This window comes from Passer montanus, unplaced genomic scaffold (genome assembly GCF_014805655.1).
Source record: "Passer montanus isolate IOZ18808 unplaced genomic scaffold, ASM1480565v1 scaffold24, whole genome shotgun sequence".
Lineage (NCBI taxonomy): Eukaryota > Metazoa > Chordata > Aves > Passeriformes > Passeridae > Passer > Passer montanus.
Window position 1 is genome coordinate 11,641,533 of NW_024367037.1, and position 22,673 is coordinate 11,664,205.

Sequence of the window (22,673 nt, forward strand, 5' to 3'; positions counted from 1 at the left end):
GTATTTCCTACTACAGCTCTATTTGCTTGAGTGTTTCTGAAGCCTTTTTATCTCACAGCCCTTAAAAGCTGGAAGAAGGTCCCTGCTTCCTGGATGTGCAGTTAGATTGACCCCTGCAAAGCATCCTGAACGTAAGGCAGCACAGGACTGGCCTCCCCAGAAGCAGAGCACTCTGCAGAGTCTGGTTGCTGCTTCCACTTTATTTGATGAAAAAAGTGAGTTATTAGAGCTTTTTGCTTGCTGCAGCTTCCTCACCAAGGGAAAAAAAAAAAAAAGAAAAAAAAAAAGAAGGAAAAAAACCCCATCCTTCCCATCCAAATCTCAGTCTTCTCTGTCCCTACCTGCCTGCAAAGGATTTGAAACAAGAGCAGCAATGTTTTCAAGAGGAGAAGAGGGGGAGGAAGGTGACTGCTGCTCACTTCACCGGCACTTGGAGCGGTTCTACACATAATATGTTAAGACACAGAAAGAAATTCACTTCTTCACCTTTTTGCTCCCCTGTGTGGGAATGCAGCTTCGGTCATGATTGCGCCTCAGGAGCCATACAGTGAAAAGCCTCTACAATGAGAAGGTTAGGAACTGGGCACATCTTATCTTACAAGATGCTCAGCAAGGACTGTGTTTCCAGGAAGAAGGGCTTCTTTTTGTAAATGAAAATTTTTATCTGCTTTTCCTACAAAATGGACTGCTGGTACAAATTCCTGAGCCAACAATCCATACTGCTGATACAAAAGCAGGCTGGGCACAGAATGTTTCAGGAGGAAAAAAAAAAAAAAGGTTGCATTTTGGAAGATATCTGCTTGTGAATGCTAGGACTCTTGCAAAGGATGGGAAAGAGCAGACTGTGAAGCTAAAAATAAGCACATGCATGCAAATATCATGTACTACAGCACTACCACAGCATTTTTGGCCATAATATAGCAATCGACTGAATATGAGAATTACTACAGATCAAAACTAGTCTTCACTCAAGTATTTCAAGATGCTTCTTTTCCAGGAGAGAAATTCAAATTTGCAAGCCACACTTCTTTTTTTATCAATACGAAGGAATGCCAACTAGGCCATTTCCAGAGCCACAAGAGGACAACCTGGGGACAAATTTGCCTAAAAGACAAACCCACACAGGCAACCAGCAGCTGTGTGGCATCAGAATGGATACTGCTACATAATATAAAACTTTACCAAAACTTTCAAGACCACTGTAATGTCACCACAAGATGATATTTCTGATTCTAGCACACTTTTCTTAAGGGTTCAATTATGCAAAGTACCAGTCCCAATTCAGAAAAACACCTAAACACAACGATAGCTGCAATCATGAATGCAGTTCCCTATTTAACTTGATTATTCAGTTGGCATGATTAAATTCTAAGTGTTTAACTGCATTAACACAAACATCAAGGTTTTGTCTCAGTAAGATGAATTAAGTAAGCTGAAATTCATTGCACTGGTATATTTGAAGCAGTGGATTTCAGATTACTTCATCTTTTTCTGCAAGCGTGCTGTTGTGCCAAAAGCTGTCACTCCCTTGTTTTCTATGCATTTGCTGTATTTTAATGAGAAACTCTATTTATTGATTCTGATATTACCGAGAAAATGGGTTTTCCTTTCAATAAGATGATTACACATAAATGTTACAGCGAAACACAAGAGGGGGTTTTGTTTTGTGGGCTTTTTTTTCCCCTGCATAATTGCTGAAGGCAGCGTATTACCCACTAGCACAAGGCAGTAAATGAGCTAAGTCCCGGATTCACAGCTGTGCTCAGTGTGCTCCATGTGCAGCGACGGGCACTCAGAAACAACCATTTGGGATGCCTTGATGTAAAAGGGCTGGCTCTCTACTGGACCCGTGCCCATCACAGGAGAGGTAAAGCCACAAAGCTGTGCTGTGTACAGAGGACAGCGAGGCCCCCAAGGTGACAATCTGCCAGCCAGGCAATGTCAAAGAAAAGCAGTAATGCAGACATGCCCTCCTTTTCACTCATCACACCCACAGACGCCTCATTCTTTCTCTCTTGCTTTCAGCAGTGCTGAGCTTTAGGCCACAAACAACATAATACAGAGCTTCTTTTCTGGGACTAGCTGTTAACACTTAAAAAAGAATACTCATTGTTATGTTCCTCTGTTTTAAAACCTAGTATAAGTAATAAATATTTTCTTCCTATCGGTGGTGGCAATACACTTCCATTACTGCACTCTGTTAAACAAGCAGTGCTAATGTGTAGAGCTCTTAAGGAAAATTGCAATAGGAACCTTGCATTCTTAGGAGAATGCAATGTGTTGCTGTTCTGGGCTGACAGAATTACAATTTTTAGATTGCATCATATAAACACATCAAAAAGCAAGCATCTGCACCCTCCAAAGTTTATTTAAATTCCCTACCTTTCCTACATAGAGTGGGTCTGTACCCATGTATTCTTCCAGCACAAAGAACTGATTCCACACCCAGCTCCGTTTGGCTCTCATCCTCCCTGATTGAAAAGAGCGCTTTGACCTGGACCTTGTGATCTCTGCTTGATTCATCCCAGAAAGACACAGGAAAAGAGCTAGTATCTGAAGAAAATGGCAAAACTCCACTTTGCCCAACTTCATCTTTTTTTTTTTTTTTCCTCGGTGAATGAAAAAACCTTGACCAAAGCAGGCACAATTCCAGTTGTCTCAGTAGCTCTAGCCTCCGGCAGGGTGTCAGCTGGGAGTCCAGAGATAATAATCTGCAGAGTGGCCGATTGGAAGATGTCACCACTGCTGAATAGCCTTCACCAAAGAAATGGTGTAATGGGTACCTATCCAGGAAAAAGACAAGAACTGTTGTCAGAATTTTTATAATTTTTTTAGAGAATGCAAATTCTTTGCAGCTTTCACACCATGCATCAAAACTGTTTATTCATTACTTTTCTCCTCATCAACACCAATGAGTTTACATAAATCTCTCTGAGTTTATAGCAAGCTTCTTGGATGGCATTACTGATACAACTGTATTTATAGCCATAAAGTTTTCTCCTAAATGTTCTCTTAATACACTGGGTTGTTTTTATTTTCCAGTATAAATGCTAAAATTGTTCCTCTTTAAAATAATCAGAGTAAGTGTAGTTATTTACAGTCTTTTCATTTGATATTTTCTCTTCTGTCTGCTACGGTCTGCTTTACTTGCCATTACTATGATATAATTACAAACCAGCTAAAGGCAGCAAATTGTAATAATGGCAGGGATAGATCCTAGATTAACTTTCTCCCATATAACTCAAAAGTAAAATGAAGGAGCATAAGATGAATCAGAACAATTGGATTGATTCTTAGTCACAGTACACCAGATGCTATGGTTTGTTCTGAACTGAACCTGACCTGGTAAAAAGGTCTGAGTCTCCCCACTCAATTTCACTACATTCCTAAAGCAAATGTCAGGCACTGTAAGAAACATGTTAGACTACTTTATATATTTATACAGAAATATGCCCAGAAAGATCAGAAGATAATGTCATTTTTTATTTTCAATGAAACCTTGATTTAATTACAAATGATTTTCCAGAACTAACAAATGTAAATCAGTCTTTATTTTAAAATTTAATCATTTAATAACTCATAGGACTTACTATTTTTTTTTTTAGAAAGACAAACTTCAATACTTGAACAAGACTCTTTTCTGCCTTTTATATCTGTGACCCTTCTCTGCCCATATAAAAATGTATACTTAGTATAATGTTTTTAAAAGTACAAATTCTGTCAGTCAGAACCAAACATAGCTTTGCCATTTAGAAGACTCACCAGATAAGCAAAGCTGTCTCTTAAATAGACATCCTCCTTTTCCAAGTGAACAATAAGGGAGACAAGAAGCATTTACAAAGTGCCAAACATGAAGTGGAAATAAGGATGAAATTAAAATAGATAACGGCATTAATTTGGAGTGAACTTCTGCTACTTAGGAAGCCACAGAAGAAAGAAGATTTCATCCTTTATACTTTTAATTAATCTAAAAAGGCTAGACCTTAAATCACATACACATTAAACACTCTGGACTGATTATCATAGTCCTACCCATTACTACTAAAACTGAGTGAAATGTGATATCCACTATCTGTTTTCAGTATGTCAAGCTCTTTCAGCTGCAGAACGCCTATGCATTGTGCTGCCAAAGGTACCTAGAGGGCAGAAACATGAAACAAATAAAAAGCTCTTCTGATTACAGACTGTATTTAAAGCCTTTTTATTGTAATCCCTTCTGTGGTACTGCCCTGCACCAGAAAGGCTTTGCTTAGAGGCTGGTGGGATAAACCACAAACCCACTGAGCGTGTTTGCTAAGCAGCAGCAATTTGAAAGCTTCCAAATAGGAAAATCCAGTGTCTCCCTACAGGCAAAAATGAAAGGAATAGGCAAGCCTTACCTAAAGACGCTAATTTTGAAAACATGATGCTACAGTCATAAAAAACATCACTTCAACATGGACCAAAATTCTTGTCACAGCAGGATTAACAAGCAGGTGTCATCCTCGTTAGAAGAGCCTAGTTTGAAATGATTAAACCCAACTAGTCATAACTCAGTTTTGATCTGGCCCTTTGGGTAAATCATGACCATATGACAGTAATTACTGAGAGGCCTGCCAATGAGTGTTAAGGAAGTAGCTGTGCTTTCCCTGTGATACGTTCACTTCCTACTGCTCTGTTCAGCTACAGTAACTGTTGTTTGTAGTAGAGGCTGTTTATGCATCCTTGATTTCCCCTCTCTGTGTCTAAGTTACATCATGTTAAAGACATCTGATATTGATAAACTGTCAGTTTATTTCAAAGAGGCAGCAGATTGTTATTTAACAGAGATAAAAATACAAAATGGATTTTCTTAAGAAATGTCAGTAAAACATTTACAATATGTTAGAGTCTTTTCACTAAGCAGTTTGAAATGTCTTGTTCTTGCTCAGAACAGACATTTCAAACCTAGAATTGCTCTAACCTTTATCTCGAACAGTGTTCTCTTATATCCTTTCTTTTACACCTGCAGGAAAGTATGAAAGCCACCATATGGAGTGCCATGGTCCCCAGCCACACACCACAGCACAGAACTGAAAAACGCACCCAAAATACCAACTGAAAAACAGTCCATATGCTAGACAGCACAATCTGATGAAAAGCAGAATACTCACACCTCCTGGAAAAAAAAAATGTTGTTGTGGTTTATTCATTCTCAAATACTTTCACCACACAGACTCCAAAATTTCAATTATTTTTATTCAGCTGTGTGGCAGCACTTTCTGCTCTGAAACACTCCTCTCTCTTTTTTCTCTTCTTCAGGATAAGTCCTCCTATTCCTCTTAAAGCTCTTTTTTTAAGATTTTTATTTATAGTTTTTCCAGCACACTGCCTTTTATATGTGATACCTCCAAAAGCAGAAGTCTCTTGTATTTAAAAATAATTTCTGTTTTGGGAAGAATTCTTTATTAAATTGCATTTCATTACCTTTCTTACTGAGATATATGGCTGGATAGATAGATAGATAGATAGATAGATAGATAGATAGATAGATAGATAGATAGATAGATAGACAGACATTTTATACAGACTTTTTTGATTAATTTTGTCCAAGCATAACTAGCACTTCAACATCACCTGTTCTATGATGTCCATAAGTATCAAGTCCACAAGACCACATAAGCAATGTCACAGTATTCATAAAACTGAAAACTAGGAGGTACTGTTGGTGGTTTTTTCTTCATTAAGTCACAGCTTGAGTGTTCAGGGTTGCACTTGCAGCAGTGGATAAAGCTAACACTGACAACGACAGAGGGTATTCAGTGCTCTGATTCCAGTGTCTTCACTGTCATCTGTGTTTACTGACTCAAGTGTGATGGCAAAACTGACCTGCAACCACTTTGTACAGTTTGTTTAAAGATGCTTTTTTATGAAATGCACAAACAAGATTCAGAGTATACAAAACTGAGAAGCATTTACACTTTTGATTCATTAACTATCCTAGAATAAAAGTGTACCTTTACATCTTGTTTCTGATCTTCCAAATGCTATTCCCCTCCCCAAATATGGGTAAATCAAATTGTGTCTTCCCACTCACAGGTTTTTTTCAAACCTAAAAAGTAACTTAGGCCTTTAAAAATAAAATTGTCTGCTAGTGTACTTAAAGCATTAAGCTCTAGCTTTCACATCTAATCTTGTTTTCCCTATTTGCTTTACATCTAAGCTTGTTTTCCCTATTTGCTTTACATGTAGTCCTGGCAATCACAAATATAAAAACCAGAAAATAATAGAACTGGTGTGTAATTTGGAGAGTATGTTATGTGATCTGGACAGTGCAGGTAGCATGTCTCAACTAAGCAGTAACATGGTGTCCAACTGAACAGCTGTAAGAATCAAAAAAAACCCCACAAAACCCAAAAAACTAAGCATAAAAAATATCCACAAGATATTCAAATGCTCATGTCTGTGTTCTTAAATAGCTGGCTGATATACAAAACATCAGACTGAAGAATACACTTTTGAAAAAATTAATAACTTTTTCATTCAATATACATCATAAACCTTACATTTTTCCCATCTGCTGTACAAAAATTAAACTATATTTAAGCCACAGTGTACTGGTATACACTGCTAATATGAAAAATGTTACTACTCTACTTTGCCAAAACAATCTGCTAATGTCAAAAAGACACTATTATGCACTGTCTCCAAGGGGCAATCTTGATTTGTTGAAAACATTCAGATCATGAATAAGATCCTCAACTTAAAGGAATAGTCCCCTTCACTGCAAGCAATTAAGAGTAATTTACACCCACTGAAAATCTCTCTGAATATTTTCCTTCACTTCGAAATTTCTAAAACAACTCATCAAGTCTAGTGTTCGTTGTTTGCGTATCACAATGAGCACCAGTAGATAAGGACAAGTTTTCAGTCTCAGAGATATCATCTTGGAAGCCCTCCTTCCCCACATCTGAGATTTCCCCAGCCCTGTAGGGCAATTTGCTAAATGCTCTTGAGATCATCTTTGCACCACCTAACCTTTGCAGCCAAAATGCAAATTCCTGCAGACTTCTGCTCACACATTGCTACCAGTGTCACAGTGCCAGCTTAATCTATGAACCATATCATTTTCCTGTCAACCTCTTCAACCCAACAGAGGATTTTGTCCTTCAGTATATTTTGTCCTGAAGTGTTTCTAATGTGTAAAATGCTTCAGGAAGAAGTGGAAATCCAAACCCTTTTCCATTACTAAACTCTCCCAGTCTGGATTGCATTACTTTAGTTTGAAATCTCACTGTCAGCCACTCACTGAAGTTGTAACTGAAGAGTTTACCACTCCTATTTTATTGCCTTCTCTTCCCTCATCCTCCCCCCTGCCCCATTATTTTCCTTTCATCAAATTTCTTCAATTTTTTTATACCATTGCAAAATTTACTGCGCAAATATGGACCCCACTGACTGAGCAGTTATCCCATGGGGATTTTTTTGTTTTTTCTCTACTTTAGTCATTCAGTAAAATCAGAGCCAGGGTGTGAAATAATTCCAAGGGTGACTGTTGCTACTGGATCTTGAACTATGATCCCTTAAACAAAGTAGAACCAGCAGGTGAGCCCCCTGACAGCGGGACTGCCCTCACTGAAATATTTATGCTTTGACATTCAATTTTACAATGCCCATTGGACAGGGTGTTACATTTAGTGGCAGAGAAAATTCCCCTTTGTTACAAGCCTGCAGCTCCTCCATGTCACACATCCTAAATATTACAGAAGACTCCTTCACAGGCACATGAACAGGAATGTGATCCTTGAGACAAAAAGATTTTAAGAAGATAACATGTCTAATTATGGTGTCAATTGCAATGTCTGGTTATCACTTTTTTCAGAGAAAGAAAAAAAGAAAAGGAAGGTGCCTTGGAGCAAGTGAGGTGGGGACCTTGTGACGAAATGAAGCTCTGCAAGTCAAGGCAGTACCATGAAACCTATTAACTCCCTGTGCCAGATGACATTACAACTACAGACCACAACCTCCTGCCGCTAACTGGCCTAAATATTCACATGGGAGATCTGTAAATGTAGTGCACATCCTGCAGTCTGCATCTGGTTATCAAGCAAAAAACTATCACTGCTCCAAACATATGGCACTGTTACACTAAACTGGCTCCAATACCCTCTGACTCAGGTGAAAGGACCTGATGAGACAACAGAAAAACACTAGGCACTCTGCAATAAATTATATGGCTTTAAAAAAATGTATAAAGAAAACCAGATAACAGCTTTTGGTCTTTTATACTGCTCTGCAGTTGATCATAAGATTGCACGTGTCTAGAGTGCTAAATTGTTTGGGTTCTTGGTAAGTTTGTTTTCTTCCCCATGCAAAATTATCAGAAGAAAGATTTTTTTTTTTCTAATATCATTTTCTCCATGTGAAAGTGTTTTATTGGTTTTTCACCTTGCCATGGTGCATTTGAAAGATCTAAACTGCTGAGAAAGATTATGGTAATTTGATCAGTTATTGAAAAGAAACACCAGCAGTATTTGTGGATCTGGGACCAATCAAGGCAAATATTTAAATTTATTTTTCCACAAGCTCAGTTTTTGCAGTCTCATTTCAGCTGAAGAACGCCACATAATGCCTAGGGATGACTTTCTTGCAGAACTGCTGAATTCCCAGAGGAGGCACTCCTGCATTACTGCTTAGAGTTAAGCCTGGTTTGACAGGAAGAACTGAAGTAACCATCTATTTTATGCACCCTTCCTCAGATAGAATTTAATTATTTTTATTGCCACAAGAAAACAATACCCAGTAGTAGCATGAAAACGTACCTGAAAAAAAAGTGATAATTGAAAGGAAAAAGCGATAAACTAAAGGAAAAGGAATGGCTCAAGAAAGGCCTTCATTGAAGAATTGCTGAACACATCAGATACTGAAGTCAATAGACTGAGAACACACACAAAAACTTACTAGACATCACTAGGACTGACTCACAAGCAGTATATTCATCTGTAGACCACATGAAGTTTAAAATATTTTCTATTTTCATCACACATTGGAGTCAATTTGTGAGTTGAATCCCTTTGAGAAAAGGCTTAGCCAGGTTTATAGCAAAGTAGGAATTTAAGTTAGAGTATAACAATATAAGGTCTTGCATTAGTAATGATTTTCTTCAGTCAAGTCTCTGACTGCTGAAGAAACATAGAAAAATGTGGAAACATGTACGTACACACAGTCGTATGTGAAAAGGATAGGCGAAAATCTATGTGGATATTGTATCCATTCTTCTCATCAGAAAATTCACAGTTAATCTGCTGCTGTACAAATGCTTTACAATTACTCTTTTACATGAAAAAATAAGAATATTTTGCTGCTAAATCAATAGCAAATAATCAATAGTGCCTTGCTATTAAATCAATGAAAGTAGACTTAGGAGAGTTGTGAGGCTGTCATCTGACTTTTAACACTCTTCTAATGACCCACATCAGCCTTTAATTACAGTAAAGTCACCCATTATAAGGCTGAAATGTTCCTTGATTAAAACTGCAATCTTTAATGGCTTTTTGCAAGAAAATAGGGTATATTACTGATGTTTATATTTTCACTCACATTAACTGACACACATTTCTAACATGCAGTGGTAGCTCAGATTATTACCTTTGATATATTCCTAATATTCCTGGTAGTTTTAAACCTTCATGGAGTATTCAAACCCTAGATGTTACACATACTTAATATTAGAAGCTGTCAGAGCTAGGCCCTCCCTTACTGTGGATTTTACTTAACCTTTTTTCATGACCCTGAAATAAATGTGTGTCTAGATGTCTAGGTTTGATCCCCTGGTAACTGCAGACTGAAAAGCTATGAAATTGTATAAGAGGACTTAAAAATAATAGCACATTTGGTCCCTGGATAGTTCTTTTGGGTTTGTTAAGTGGGTTTTGTGTTCTTTTTTTCCTCCAAAGATGGTAACACACCCGTTACACTGAACTAGCTCTAACGAGGCACAATTGCACCATTTTCAAATACCCTCACTTCACTTCTGCATTGTTAAAACTGTTAGAATATTGCTGAGAAAAAAAAAATCAGCATCACTTTATAACTGTTCTTTATCTGTTGACCTGTTGTACCTTCAGAAGCTACATGGTAAGCAACTTAATTTAGTTATGCAACTTTCATGCTACTGCCCATCTGAACAGCGCTGCACACGGGGTTATGTAGACCCACCTTTCTCAGAAACAAAGTACCTAGATTTCACCAGTAACAATTCCCTGCAAACTCAAATAATGCAACACAGAAACAATTAGTAGATATAATAAAGATAGGAAAGTGAAGCCACACATCAATGCCAAAGAGAGGCTGTCTCAGAAACTGGCATACTCAACAGTTTTGTTCTTTTATGTATTTATTTATTTGTCCTGGAAAAGCAATTCATTTTCTGCAAAGCTGCACAATCACCTATGTTTTAGCTGAAAAATTGCAAGTCAGTCAGTATGCCTTGTTAGAGAGACTATGAAGTATACTCTGCCCTTTCAAGTCTCTGGTTTGGCTTGAGCAAGTTATCTATCAGAACATAAGATTTTATCCTTGCAAGGGGAAAAGATTAAAGTATCAGCATTTCAGTTCCCAGAATCAGAGCATATAACAATTATCCATCTCCCATCCTTTCCCACATCCCAGGGAAGGCATCGTTTGTAGACTCTTGGCTCACCTGAACTACTTCACCTTTTGAAAGCAGTATAAAGGCTAAACTGTATCTCAAAAAAGGTTATTTTTGCCTCCATTAGCAACTAGAAGTCTGATGACAAACCTCTTGCTACTGTTGTACACAGCCTATTGTAGGAAAGCAGGACATGCCCGTGTGTGGATATGTGGATGGATTGGGGGACAGGGTGGAGGGGGAAGGGTCAGCATCAGCTAAGCACTGCAGAGCTAGCCTTACCAGCTGAATACTAATCAAAGAAACAGCTGCCATAATTTCAACATTTGCAAACTCTAGAACACCCTTGACATAGAAGGACAAAAGCTCTGGGAAATAACTCAGGAAATGTCATTGTCTCTATAATATTTTGCGCTGTAGCATCACTGCCAGACTTCGAGCCCAAGCAAGAAAGCCGCTTTGGCTTGGCAGAAAGGACTGAGACAGTCAGGACTTTGGGCTGCCTATATTTTGCAGAAGTCTGTGGTCCTCCCTTCCCCCACCCCACTTCCCCGCTTGTCTGTGAGACTTCTCCAAAGAGTCAAGAGTGATGCTATTGTTCTCTTATTTCTCAGAAGGTGCACACGCGCCTACAGTCCCAGTGCTCTCACTTTCCACGGTTTCCCCACCACACCTGGTGTTGGCTGCTCCCGCGGCCGGTCCCAGCCGCGCTGGCCGGGCCGCCCCCAGCCCGCAGAACGCCAAACTTACGGCCGCGGCCGCGCCGCCCCCGGCGGCTCCGCAGAGCCGCGGCTCCGCTCCGGGCAGGAGCCGCTCCGGGTAGAGCGGGTGCGGAGGAACAGCACACAGCCCGCTCCTGCAACTGCTCCGACCGCCCTCTGCCTACACGGGAGGGGAAGGGAAAGGGGAAGGAAGGCAAGGAAAGGCACAGGTGCAACCAGCACTTACCTGCTCCCCCTTCCCCTCGGCTGCCCAGCGTGGTGAGTATTTTAATTCCAAGGGCTGACGGCGCCTCCGCGGCGAAGTGCTGGCGGGATGCTCCCGAGCAGGGGGGGGCGGGCTGCGGGCGGCGGGGCGCCCACCGGGCATGGGGGCTGCGCGCCCGCCCGCGCACTCGCCCGCACCCGCGGAGATGGGAGCGCTGCCGCTGCTCCGCTCCTCCTCCTCCACGGCACGGCGCGGCACTGCACAGGCAGCCGCTGGGCACACGATGGGAGAAGTGGGTGCCGGTGCCAAGCCCAGCTCCGACTGGGTGCGGATCGTGGCTGCGGGAGGAGGAGGAAGAGGAGGGAGGGAAGGAGCGGGGAGGGAGGGAGAAAGCAGAGGAGGTGGGGATGCTGCTCTGGGCAGGGGATATCACGGCTGGGTGGCTGGAGCCGGCTGCCAGCTCCGTCCGAGGGCGCGCGGAGGCGGCACAGGGACTCTTTGTACCTTCCGAAGACCAGTGGTGGCTATTGAAGAGGGATTCAGGGAGCAAGCAGCCTGCCCGGCCCCACTACCTCCCCCCCCCCACCCCCCTCTTCTCCTCCTCCTCCTTGACAGGATATACAGATGGAGTCCTTTGGATAAAAATCAGGAGCCGGGCTAGGGGGTGGGGCGGGAAACAATCTTTCTCCCTATTTGCATTTGAAACGTGGAGTTGAAGGAGAGACTTCAAGATTTTTTAAATTTTTTTCTTTTTTTTTTTTTTTTTTTTTACTTCTCCCCCCCACCAAGCAATTTGTCCTACAAGCTTCGACTGAGCTTTCGAGGCGTGAAGGCAAAGTCGCAAAACTAAACCGAACTTGCGGAGTCCCCGCTTTAAAGCTTTGCCCTTTCAGCCTGCCCAGCCTGCCACTTGTGAAACCCACGCTCCCTGCCCTGGCCCGTCCTCCTGCCTGGCGTGGGGCAGCCGCGGGGCCGGGCCGGGGTCCCCTCTCCTGGTCCCCGGGCAGAGCACGGAGCCACCACCGACCTGCTCGGGGGACTTAAAACCTCGCAGCCCTGCTGCCCTCTGTCTCCCTAGAGCTGCTGTCACGCCTCCCCGGCTACTGTTTATACCGCAGGGTGCTGGTGAGCAGGGAGAGGAGGATTTTAAAAAGTAAAAAATACGCTGAATAACTAAACCGGGCGCTTTCCCAGAATAAAAGGTGGAGAGAGCGGAGTGTGCGCCCCGCAGCAGGAGAAGGCTCAGTGTCATGCTGGGGCTGGTGCCCGGCAGCACCCACCAGAGCCTCGCAACCCCGGAGCTGCTCGGGGCAGCCGATCTGGGAAATGAGTACCTGCTTTGTTTGGACGTGGTCAGCGGCAGCACAAACTTTCTGCCTCCTTTCAGCACTGCTGAAGCCGTTTGGGTCTGCAGAACCAAACAGATCTACAACTGAAACGTGATCAGCCAGGAGTCAGCACGCCTCCTGACAAAAAAAAAAAAAAAAAAAAAAAAAAAAAAAAAAAAAAAAAAAAAAAAAAAAAAGCTAAGGTTCCAAATGTTGGCAGAGCTGCTGAACTGACATTTTTCACGGACAAATATATTTTTAACACATACTGTTTTTAGAACAATGGACTGTACCAAGGGCAACTGTAAGAGATGCACCTTGGCCAATGTCTTTTGATTCATATTTACCAGAAAAAGCATTTTCAACATGATATAAACAAACTAATAATGTGAATATATAATTACTTTTCATTACTACTATACATTATACTATGAAGTGTGCTGTCAACACTAATAAAGTAATGTGCGAATAAAGTCACTTGAATAAGAAAAAAACAGCAACAAAATAATTGGTTTCGATTGCAAAGGTTTTTTAAAAATAATTTTAATTTCTGAATTGGTTTATAGTCTTTGAATGCACAAATGCATCATGCATAACTATTTCAGTAAATATAATATGTAACTGCTATGTGTTTCTTGTCTTTAAGCTGCACTTTCAGACGTGATTTCCAATGTCACCCTTCTAATCAGAGGGAAGCAATTCAACATGGCATTTGTGAACTGAAGTAGTCGTTTAAAGAGAGCAACTAGAAGCAATCTACATTCTCCAAGTTGTGGAGTGTCTGAGTGCATGGTTCCAACTTAATAAGATGTATTCAGGCAAGAAAATCCTGAAACATGATTGCACACAGTTGCTTAAGATTGTAATTAAGGATTCGCCTTTCCTTTGTTCTCCTTCCCCCAATCCCTAATTCATCTTTTACAAGTTAATCAAAATAAGACTCTCTGCACTGATCCTTAGAGGACAAGGTTCAAGGACAGATTACCTTTTTTTTAATCATGAAATATCATAAATACCTCTCCTTTATCTTCTTTCAAACTCACTCAGAGATGTAACCATGAAAATTTATCTTTTTTACCATTTAATTCAGTAGCTATGACTTCAATGATGAAAACAACAGTCAAAAACAGAGAAAAAAATCTTTGTTTGCAAATAGTATGACATAAACAAAGAATCTACAAGAGGTCATGAGCTTCATAAACTTCAGCAAATATCCTCAAACTTTTTATTTGCTCTTCAGGTTCAAAATAGGGACTAAGTAGTTTTACCGTCACTTGAAATCATTATAAAGGAAGGACTCTTTCTTATTAATTTTGATTCTGATCCAGATATTACTAATGGAAAAATAGAATAGTCAATTATCACCCAATTAAAAAGCTTTCATGTGTAGCTTCACGGAGTATTTCATGACTTTCTTTCTAACAGACCTCTCTCAAGGATGTGCTTTATGTTCCAAAAATCTAGTCCCTCAAGCAAAACCTCTCATTAAGCTTTGTGTCAGTGAAAACATTTGAACTTATTTTTACTCTGTTGAAAATAGGATAGATATTTTTGCCTTATTATTTTTCTAAATGCTTATGTTGTCATATCAAAATAAAATGTATGAAACCCTTTGACTTTCATGGGAGTAAAACAGTGACTCCAAGCAAAATATGTGACTAAGCAGACCAATTTAATTTCATTGCACAGGCAGAATAAAATATAAAGAAGCAATTATTCTTAGTCACTTTTGGCAATCTACCATTTTTAGTAACATAAGCAAATGTATGGTTTTTAATACAATTTGTTCTTGACTGTCTTGATTGTGGGTTTTTGCCAATGAGTCAGTCCATTCCAAAGCATTGACTGGATCATTTTGGCAGGAATCCACACCTACAGAGCTGTTGTACTTCTTTCTAATATGTTGTAGAGTGCATTTACCCATCCTGAGAGGTACAGGTGTAGCACTTCCAGAGGAAAGTCTACAGTTTGTATGAACAAACCTTGGACCATGCTGGACTGTCTCTTAGGTAGGTGCTGTAAAGAGTAACTGCAGGCATCAAAACACATTGGTACTGGCACCTTTCCCATCTTTTCACTTCTGGAACTATCAAGGATGCATCTTCACATTACAAGTCACATTGCTACTTTGTAGAGTGGATCCATAGATTTAGGACCACTAAACATGAAATTGCATCTCCTGAAACATGCTCTTAAATGCTTCTTAGACAGTGAGAGTTTTGGTGGCCACTGCTTATGAAGGATTTTGACCAGAAACACAGAACAAATTTGTTTAATGTTTGTATTCAGTCCCCTGAGCCTCTGTCTTTCTATATAAACATTTCTATTTGTGCACTCATTATACACATTCTGAAAAAGAGCAGTGTCAGGTAACTGCTGCCTGGGTCCTGGTAATTCACTGTGTGGGAAAAAGCAAGATCCATTATGCGCTCAGCAATAGCTTGTAGAGTTCCTGCAATATGTCAATGTAGTACGTTAAGATGCAAAATGTTAACTTTTTAAAAAAAAAATTATGTGGGTATTGGTCTTTCATAAAGCAAGCAGGAGAGCTTGCAATTTAGTATTTTTTAAAGGAAAGCATTTCTTAACACTGTTAACACATGGTTTCCCTGTACAGGTACTAATGGGTTTGTACGTTACTCTTAGCTAACCACTTCAGCTGTCCAGAAATAATACTTACAAGTGTCTATATATTTGATCTGAATATCTTACCTTCTGTATCACAGAGGAAGTCACTGCCCAGTGCTGTGGCTATGCTAGCTCAGATTCCAGTCTAGAAGTGAGCAATGATTTTTTTTCAGTCCTTTTTTTTTTCATTTCTATAAATAGCAGAAGACAAAAAAATAAAGCCTATTGAAATTGAAGACACAGCTTTTGACAAGATATTTAACAGATGGATCTCTCTGTCTTTCTGTGTCCTCACAGTTATAGTTTATTTTGCTGTTTAAACTTTGACATTTTTGAGACAATTACAATGTTTTCTATATCTAAGAGTGTTTTCAACCCAGTGTAGAACCACAAGGGACCTGCCTAACAATAACAAGTTCAGCAACCTGTTCTTTAGAATATATTTTGCAGAATATCCTCTAAAGATATGTCAGTCAAAATCACATAGTAATATGAACTAAATTCTAGTAAATAGTAATGGTGATTCAATTGGGGAATTTATGAGGTCACTTTGTGTATGCACAACCACACATTCTGCTTAAGAAGTGTTACCTTATCAATTAAACATTACTGTCATGGCTCCATCTGTCCCTCTTTGGCTCCTCTCTATCCTCCCTTGAGTTTCCACAATCTTTTGATGACATATTTGGTCCACGTATACTGGCAAATCTGAGTAACTGATATATTTGCAAGAGTGGTATTCTTCAAAAGTAAATCTAGTTAATTTAAGGCAATGTAACTGTACAAGTAATAAGAAGTCAAAGTTGCCTGAGGTAATAAAAGTGAATGCAATTAACAATGGAGTTGATGCTGTCAGGAAGAACAGAGAATAGCAACAAAGGGAGTTGTAGGAAGGGAACTTGTAAAGTTAAAAAAGTCTAAACTGAAAATAAGTTTATTTAATCATAAGGAAGCTGCAAAACTAAAAGATTCTCCTATTGAGGGTAATTTATTAGCCACACACCAGTAAGAACAGCCCAAGAATAAACCAATTGAAAAACAAAAACATGGAAAGAATTTTGAAAATGTCACTGGACGATGGCAAATGGCAGGTAGGCTGTCAGAAAACTGAAAAGAGAAATGGAGAATTTCATTATGGCCACACAGGAATGGGCTATTTGTACAAGCAAGGATAGATGGCTTAAACAAGTGCTAAGACCAGAATGGAGGCTGTGTGGCCAGGCTCCAGATGCTATTCATCATATTATAAGTGGATGTACCAAGCTGGCCAGCACTGAGATACAATACAGAGTGACGAAGCTGGCAGTGTGGTGCAGTGAGTGCTCTGCAAGAAGTATGGATTACCAATAGAGGAATAAAAAAGAAATCAGCAGCAGACAAAGAAAGATGCTGATAATAAAAGGATTAATATTATTTTAAAATATTAGACTTAAATAAAAAAAGGGGGGGGGCTAAGAATAAGAGATAAGAAATGAGATGAGATTATAAAAAGGGAGGCAGAATAATTAAAAAACTATTTTATTCTGTTTCATTCAAGACTGTTGTCCAAATAAAAAATGATCAAAAATGAGTCAGGGCAAGAGTAGAAGACAATCCAGTTTCTGGATTGTCTGGATGGAGAAGAGCATGCAAAATGCCAATTACTTTTATATCCTTGGACCTGCACTAACATTGAAATGGTCCTAAGTTAAACAATAACTCTCTATCAGGTGTCATGTAACTGCTTTTATGACCACCTCTTGATGAAAAAAATCATTCATATTGTGTTCAAAAAAGCACATGAGTCTCAGATTGATGTGCCATGGATGGAAAGATCCTGCTGGTGGAGAAGAAGCATCACTATCCTTAGAATCATCACTCCTCTCTTTTTTTGATGTATGCTAAAAAAAAAATAGGTTAGATGCATTTTTGCTGTATATTAAGATAAATTCTGCCCAGCATTCATACTGTGGTACAACTGATGTAATTTTTTCAGTGGAATTGTGATAGAGAACCACAATTTGTCTGATTCTATGAAAAGCTATACATAGGAAGTCCAATTGACTTCAGGGAGTTTTGCATGCTTCAGGGAGATTGCTACTGTGTAGCATCCATCAGAAAATCTGCAGCTAAGTTACTTGTGAAAAATGCCAATATATACACAATTAAACCAGTAACTTCCCATACATAGAAGGATGGTTATCTTCAGGTCAGACCCTCTATTCTACATCAACTATACAAAATTAATATGAATAATTCCTCCACTGACCTCTAAACCCAAATCAAATTTCAGTGTTCCAGTGTGATTTGTCAAGACAAGCTTGAACATTTGCACAAACAAAATCAGTGATTACAGCTGCAATTTTAGAAGTCATTTCTGAATAAATGGCCTGAATTATGTACACTTCTGCATCATAACTGGTATTCAAGATGCTCATAACCTTCCCTGTGTGAAAACTTAAGCTAAGTAAGCAACTTTTTTATTATTATTTGTAGGTTTTTCCCCTGACCGCAGCAAAAATTGGACAAGCACTCTCTCTTTCAGAAAAACTCTCCCAAAACTGAAGACCAAAACAAGGCAAAAAGTCCCTAACAACCCCAAAACACATTTTCAAAATGTAGAGTATTATAAGCACAAGAAACACTAAAAGCAAGGAACATGCTGATGACCCTTCCTTTTTCCCTTGAAGCAATCCAATTTTTCAAGTCTGGATTTTAAACAAAATGCTAATCTCCTATACCTGAATATTTATGTAGAAAGAATTCTACACCAGCATGTAAGCAGTTGTATAGGAAGCAGATGGAAATGTCTTGTAAGCGAGTTTAAGAAAAAAAAGTCACTATCTTCATCATCCTGAACTGCCCACTCTCAAAATTACTTGGTGTGAGTGCTGAAGGAGACATAATTTCATATGTCAATTTTCCACCCAGCTAATGTATCCATCAATTTTTTTATTCCTTATGAATGACAACTTAGACATTACTTTTATACTTAAAAAGCTAAAAACCTTATAAATCCCTTAATCCTATCCAACTTCTACCTTTCCTTGGGATAGATTCTGCATTCATTAAAATCAGTGGGAAAACATTGTTTAGTCAATGAGACAAAAATAAGGTTTATGAAAAACCTGTTATTGTTGGTTTGAAAACTAGCTCAGAATATGAAGCACAACATTTTGTACCACTCCTGCAGAAAGTGGTGGAAATCTTTACAAGTCCCAAATGGTGGAGATGAAGATGCAAGTCCCAAACCATTACACCAATGGTTGTGCTGCAAGAACAAAACCAGAGCCTGATGAATCCTTATTTCCTTCTACTTCTACGCACAGCTATGTGTGTAAAGGAAAAAAAAATTGCCAAGGACAGATGAAAGAAAATAGCAGTTCTTTGGAACTTGCTTCCTCCCACACTTAGCAGGTTAGTGATGCCCTGGCATCACAAGTAATTCATTCAATCCCCTTGACTCTTTTATCATATTTCCTCCAATCTGCCCTTTGGAGACATCAGTGCTGGTCACTGGGATGCTGTGCCTAGTCATTCAGCAACACTGACCTTGGTGTTCCCAGCCCTGCAAGCCTTGCTTTTTCAAAGTACTGCTTTTGTTTTCCTCTGAGTCACTGAAGTTTGTCACATATATTTTTGTTGGAAACTTTCTGGGACAAAGGGTTTTTTAGGTCAGTCAAGGGACACAGAGCACAAGCGCCTTTTTCTCAGTGTGAAGTACTACCTTACAGACATATACTAATAATTTACTACACACATGAGTATAATACACATGAGTCAGCTACTCTAAGACATCCCATGGCAAGAAGCTTGTGCTCATCCATAGATATTCATCTTCCTTTGAATTTAATGAGCATGGCCTGATCAAAGCAAAATTCAGTAAAACGGGAAGCTCCACAGTATTTCTCCTTGAGGATTCTAGCAACATCTTTTGTGTCTACAGACATGTGCTTACATCAAGCTTCATTGCAAATATATGTAATTGAATAACTCTTCTAGACTTTCTCTGAGTAGCTTTTATTTAATTTACTGTGATTATCCTCAAAATAGGAGAAGGCTGATAAGAATGACTTCATGTATGGGATGAAATATAAATCCTCTGTCTCAAGGCAAACAAAAGAATAGGTGCCTTTTGAGCAGCAGATGCCTGCAGGAGGATAATATACCCACCAGTTACTCAGCTGCTTCATCTGTCATTTTTATGAAGGCATGTCATGGATGGACAGAGCAAAATTGCCTGTGAAAAGCTATGTGAGGAAAAAAGGGAGAGAGAAACAGGTAACTGCCTCTTCCTAAGTGCTGGATGAAATTAATGTTTATGGAGGAGGGGGTGAGAGCACACAGGAAAACAAACATAAGAAATAACTTGGTAAAATATGTCTTCATACAATATTAGTCATCTCAACAAAGCTAAAATGCTGCAGTTGCTCCACTGCTATTAGTAGTTACTCTAGAAGATAAATTGATGTGGAAATTAGAAAGTAACAGATGTGAAACAATCTTAAGCATAAATTCCTTCACACATCTTATTAACTGTGGTTAAGATTTTAGTCATCAGAAACCCTTTAGTTCAGACAATAAAAGCAAAGAAAGGAAAATTTAACTCAGGTCAGTTCTTTGGTGTTGTAGGCCCACTGAACTCTGTAATTTGCTGAAGATTTGTTTTCTGACACTTTCATCCAAAAAGGGGGGAGTGGGGGAGGCAGTGGAAAAGTATTTCCCCAAAGCATTCTGACCCACAAAAAGACCCAACTGTATGTGTTGGGAAACATGTCCAAACACTTCTCTATTTAAGCCTTTCTTCTCTTTCAGTAAAGTGTCAGTAGCTCTTTGAATAGCTATTGGCCTTGGCCAAGACCCTAGTGAAAGGCAACAGATGTTGCTAAGATTGTACCCAGGCTATCCTCTATCCTGTTTCATTTCTGAAAAGGAAAAAGAGAGAAAGGGAGAAGAGAACTTGCATTAAATCACTGGACCATTTTGTACTTCAGCAAATCTGTTTGCACATGCTCGACTGGCCTCACCGAAAAGGCTGAGTCTTTTGCATTCATCCTGAGGTCAGTCCTAATGCTCTGTTCAGTGGTCCACGTTCCTTTCACTAGGAGCAGCTGCCTCTGATTGCTAGAACAAATTGAGGTGATTCAGGCCACCAGCAGGGCCACGGTACAACTGCTTTTCACCAGAAAGGGAGGGAAAGCCTTAGAACAGGACCAACTGGGGCTGCCCACAATAAACCGTAGGATTAATTTGATACAGTCAATATTAAGACATGCTCTTGCTGAAAAGTGGGCCATCGTGACATAAACTACAAGAGAGTAGGACTGAAAGAAGGGGGAACAAAGTGGTGTTCAAACATTTATTAAGTTACACCTAATTATTTAATTGGGGAACATTTGAAATGGTAATACTGGCAGTTTGGGCTTGAGAATGACTTGCTGTTTAACCCTTAGCAGAATATGCTTGAAATAAGTGGGATTCAAGATCAGTTACATTATCATCCCCCTCACAATATTATTTGAAATATTGAATGCAATAAACTCTAAACTATTTTTGTGATCAGTTCAAAGAGAAGAATAATCAGCAGCACTATTTAAAACTATATTTATAAACCTGTTTCAGTGACTAGGAAGTGGCTACATAGTTATCAAAAGTGAAAAGGAAAAGGGAAAAAAAAGAACCAAAAACACAGAGAAAAAAAAAGATTTGGTATTTACCTCTTTTAAAATTCTTTCCCATCTATTAAAAGAGATAATAGCACAGAGCAGGCACTAGCAGGGAAAGGTAAAGGCAAAACCCTCTCCCCATCCTTGGTGCAGGCAAGCTCCTGCATTACTTGCTTCAGTCCCACCTATCAGATCACAATATTTTCTGCTGTGTGAAGGATCAGGCCAGCAGCTTTTTGAGTCTGAGACTGAGCAAAACAATAAAGTACTGCATTAAGGCACGACACCAAGCACTTACCACTTCAAAAGGAAGCATGCTTTGATGCCTCTGAAAGGAAAGCAAAATCTCTGCAGATAGGTAATTTTACCAGATGGGTCAAAAAAAAAAAAGAGTGCTAATGTTAATTCATAAAACTGTGGATTTAAGATCAGGGGAAATTAGGAATTACAGCATTTAGTCTGGCTCTGCATTTATATGGAATGGCTGGTATAGCACATGGCCTTTGAAGTAGAGTTATCCAAGAGGTAGCTTAGCAAGCTGAAGAAGAAGGATCTTACTATTTACTTAATTAGCAGATATAGAAACAGAATTTAAGGGCAAATGTATGCAAAACCCTGCCTTTTAACTCAGAAAAATTGAGATGTAGAAAAATGTCCAAATAGTGTACTAGAATCTGTGATACAGGACTGCATAAAAACAAAAATAAAATTTAAAATATCTTTTAACTACTTGATTTATGGTCAAAAGCTGTGGTACATCTCAATCTTCCTTTATTAGCATTTCATCCTATTACTTGCCATTGTTGTCACATAGAAAAATAGAAAATGCATGTTCAAAGAAAATTTTGAAAGAAGATCAGGAAGAGTTGTATCTTCAACAGAAAATTCACTTCTTTTATTCTCCTTAAAAACATTAAGTAAGTAAATATATATATAATGAAATCTTCATACCACTTCTTAAAACTTTCTTTCTTTAAGGCATTGCATATAATGAGTGTATGAGCTTTGAATAGCTGCATCTGAAAACTCATTCCCAATTGTAATACATGGTTTTCAGCTAGGCAAGGGGTGGAATTGTGTGTTTCAGTGCTACTGAAAACAAAGCCAGCTGAGGCATTTGAGACATTCCTCTTCTCCTTCCTTCTTACCCCCAGCGCTGGCATTCACACATGTGAGGTCACCCCAGGTGAACAGAGAGTAAGCCTACAAAATAGATCAGTTCAATTATTCAAGTTAAATCAAGCTCTAAAAAAAGAGAATTTTTCAATTAATTTTCTTTAACATGTATTGCTTCCCTGATCAACTTCACAGCATGTAACAGCATATGTAACTGCAGAACAAAGAGTAGGGACGAGAAGGAAGGAGCAAGCAAATTAAACTTATACTTCCAGTTTCCTTCAGAAGATTTCCAAAGATTCCTTCTTTGTGAAACATAATGTAAAAGGTATTTAGGCATATCAGCTGTTTTATTGTCTGGATTCATCTCATTCTTCTAGCTGGGTATATGCCCTTCTGGTTTTCCATTCTGGTCTGTTT

General features: G+C 39.2%; 1 protein-coding gene across 2 annotated transcripts in view; it reads right to left on the reverse strand.

Moving 5' to 3' along the window:
* LOC120503046 (cadherin-7) overlaps window positions 1–15,620 on the reverse strand; it is an 86,899-nt gene extending 71,279 nt beyond the window's left edge. The window contains exons 1-3 of one of the 2 annotated variants that reach the window (XM_039711177.1): window positions 15,577–15,620; window positions 12,871–13,002; window positions 2,383–2,783 (exon numbers count right to left, since the gene is read on the reverse strand). In XM_039711177.1, coding sequence (XP_039567111.1) covers window positions 2,383–2,592 — 210 coding nt within the window. In that variant the 5' untranslated portion in view covers window positions 2,593–2,783; window positions 12,871–13,002; window positions 15,577–15,620. Of the gene's footprint in view, window positions 1–2,382; window positions 2,784–11,557; window positions 11,690–12,870; window positions 13,003–15,576 lie in introns of those variants that run through there. The other variant, XM_039711176.1, reaches the window with a different exon arrangement.
* Window positions 15,621–22,673: the final 7,053 nt, after the last annotated feature.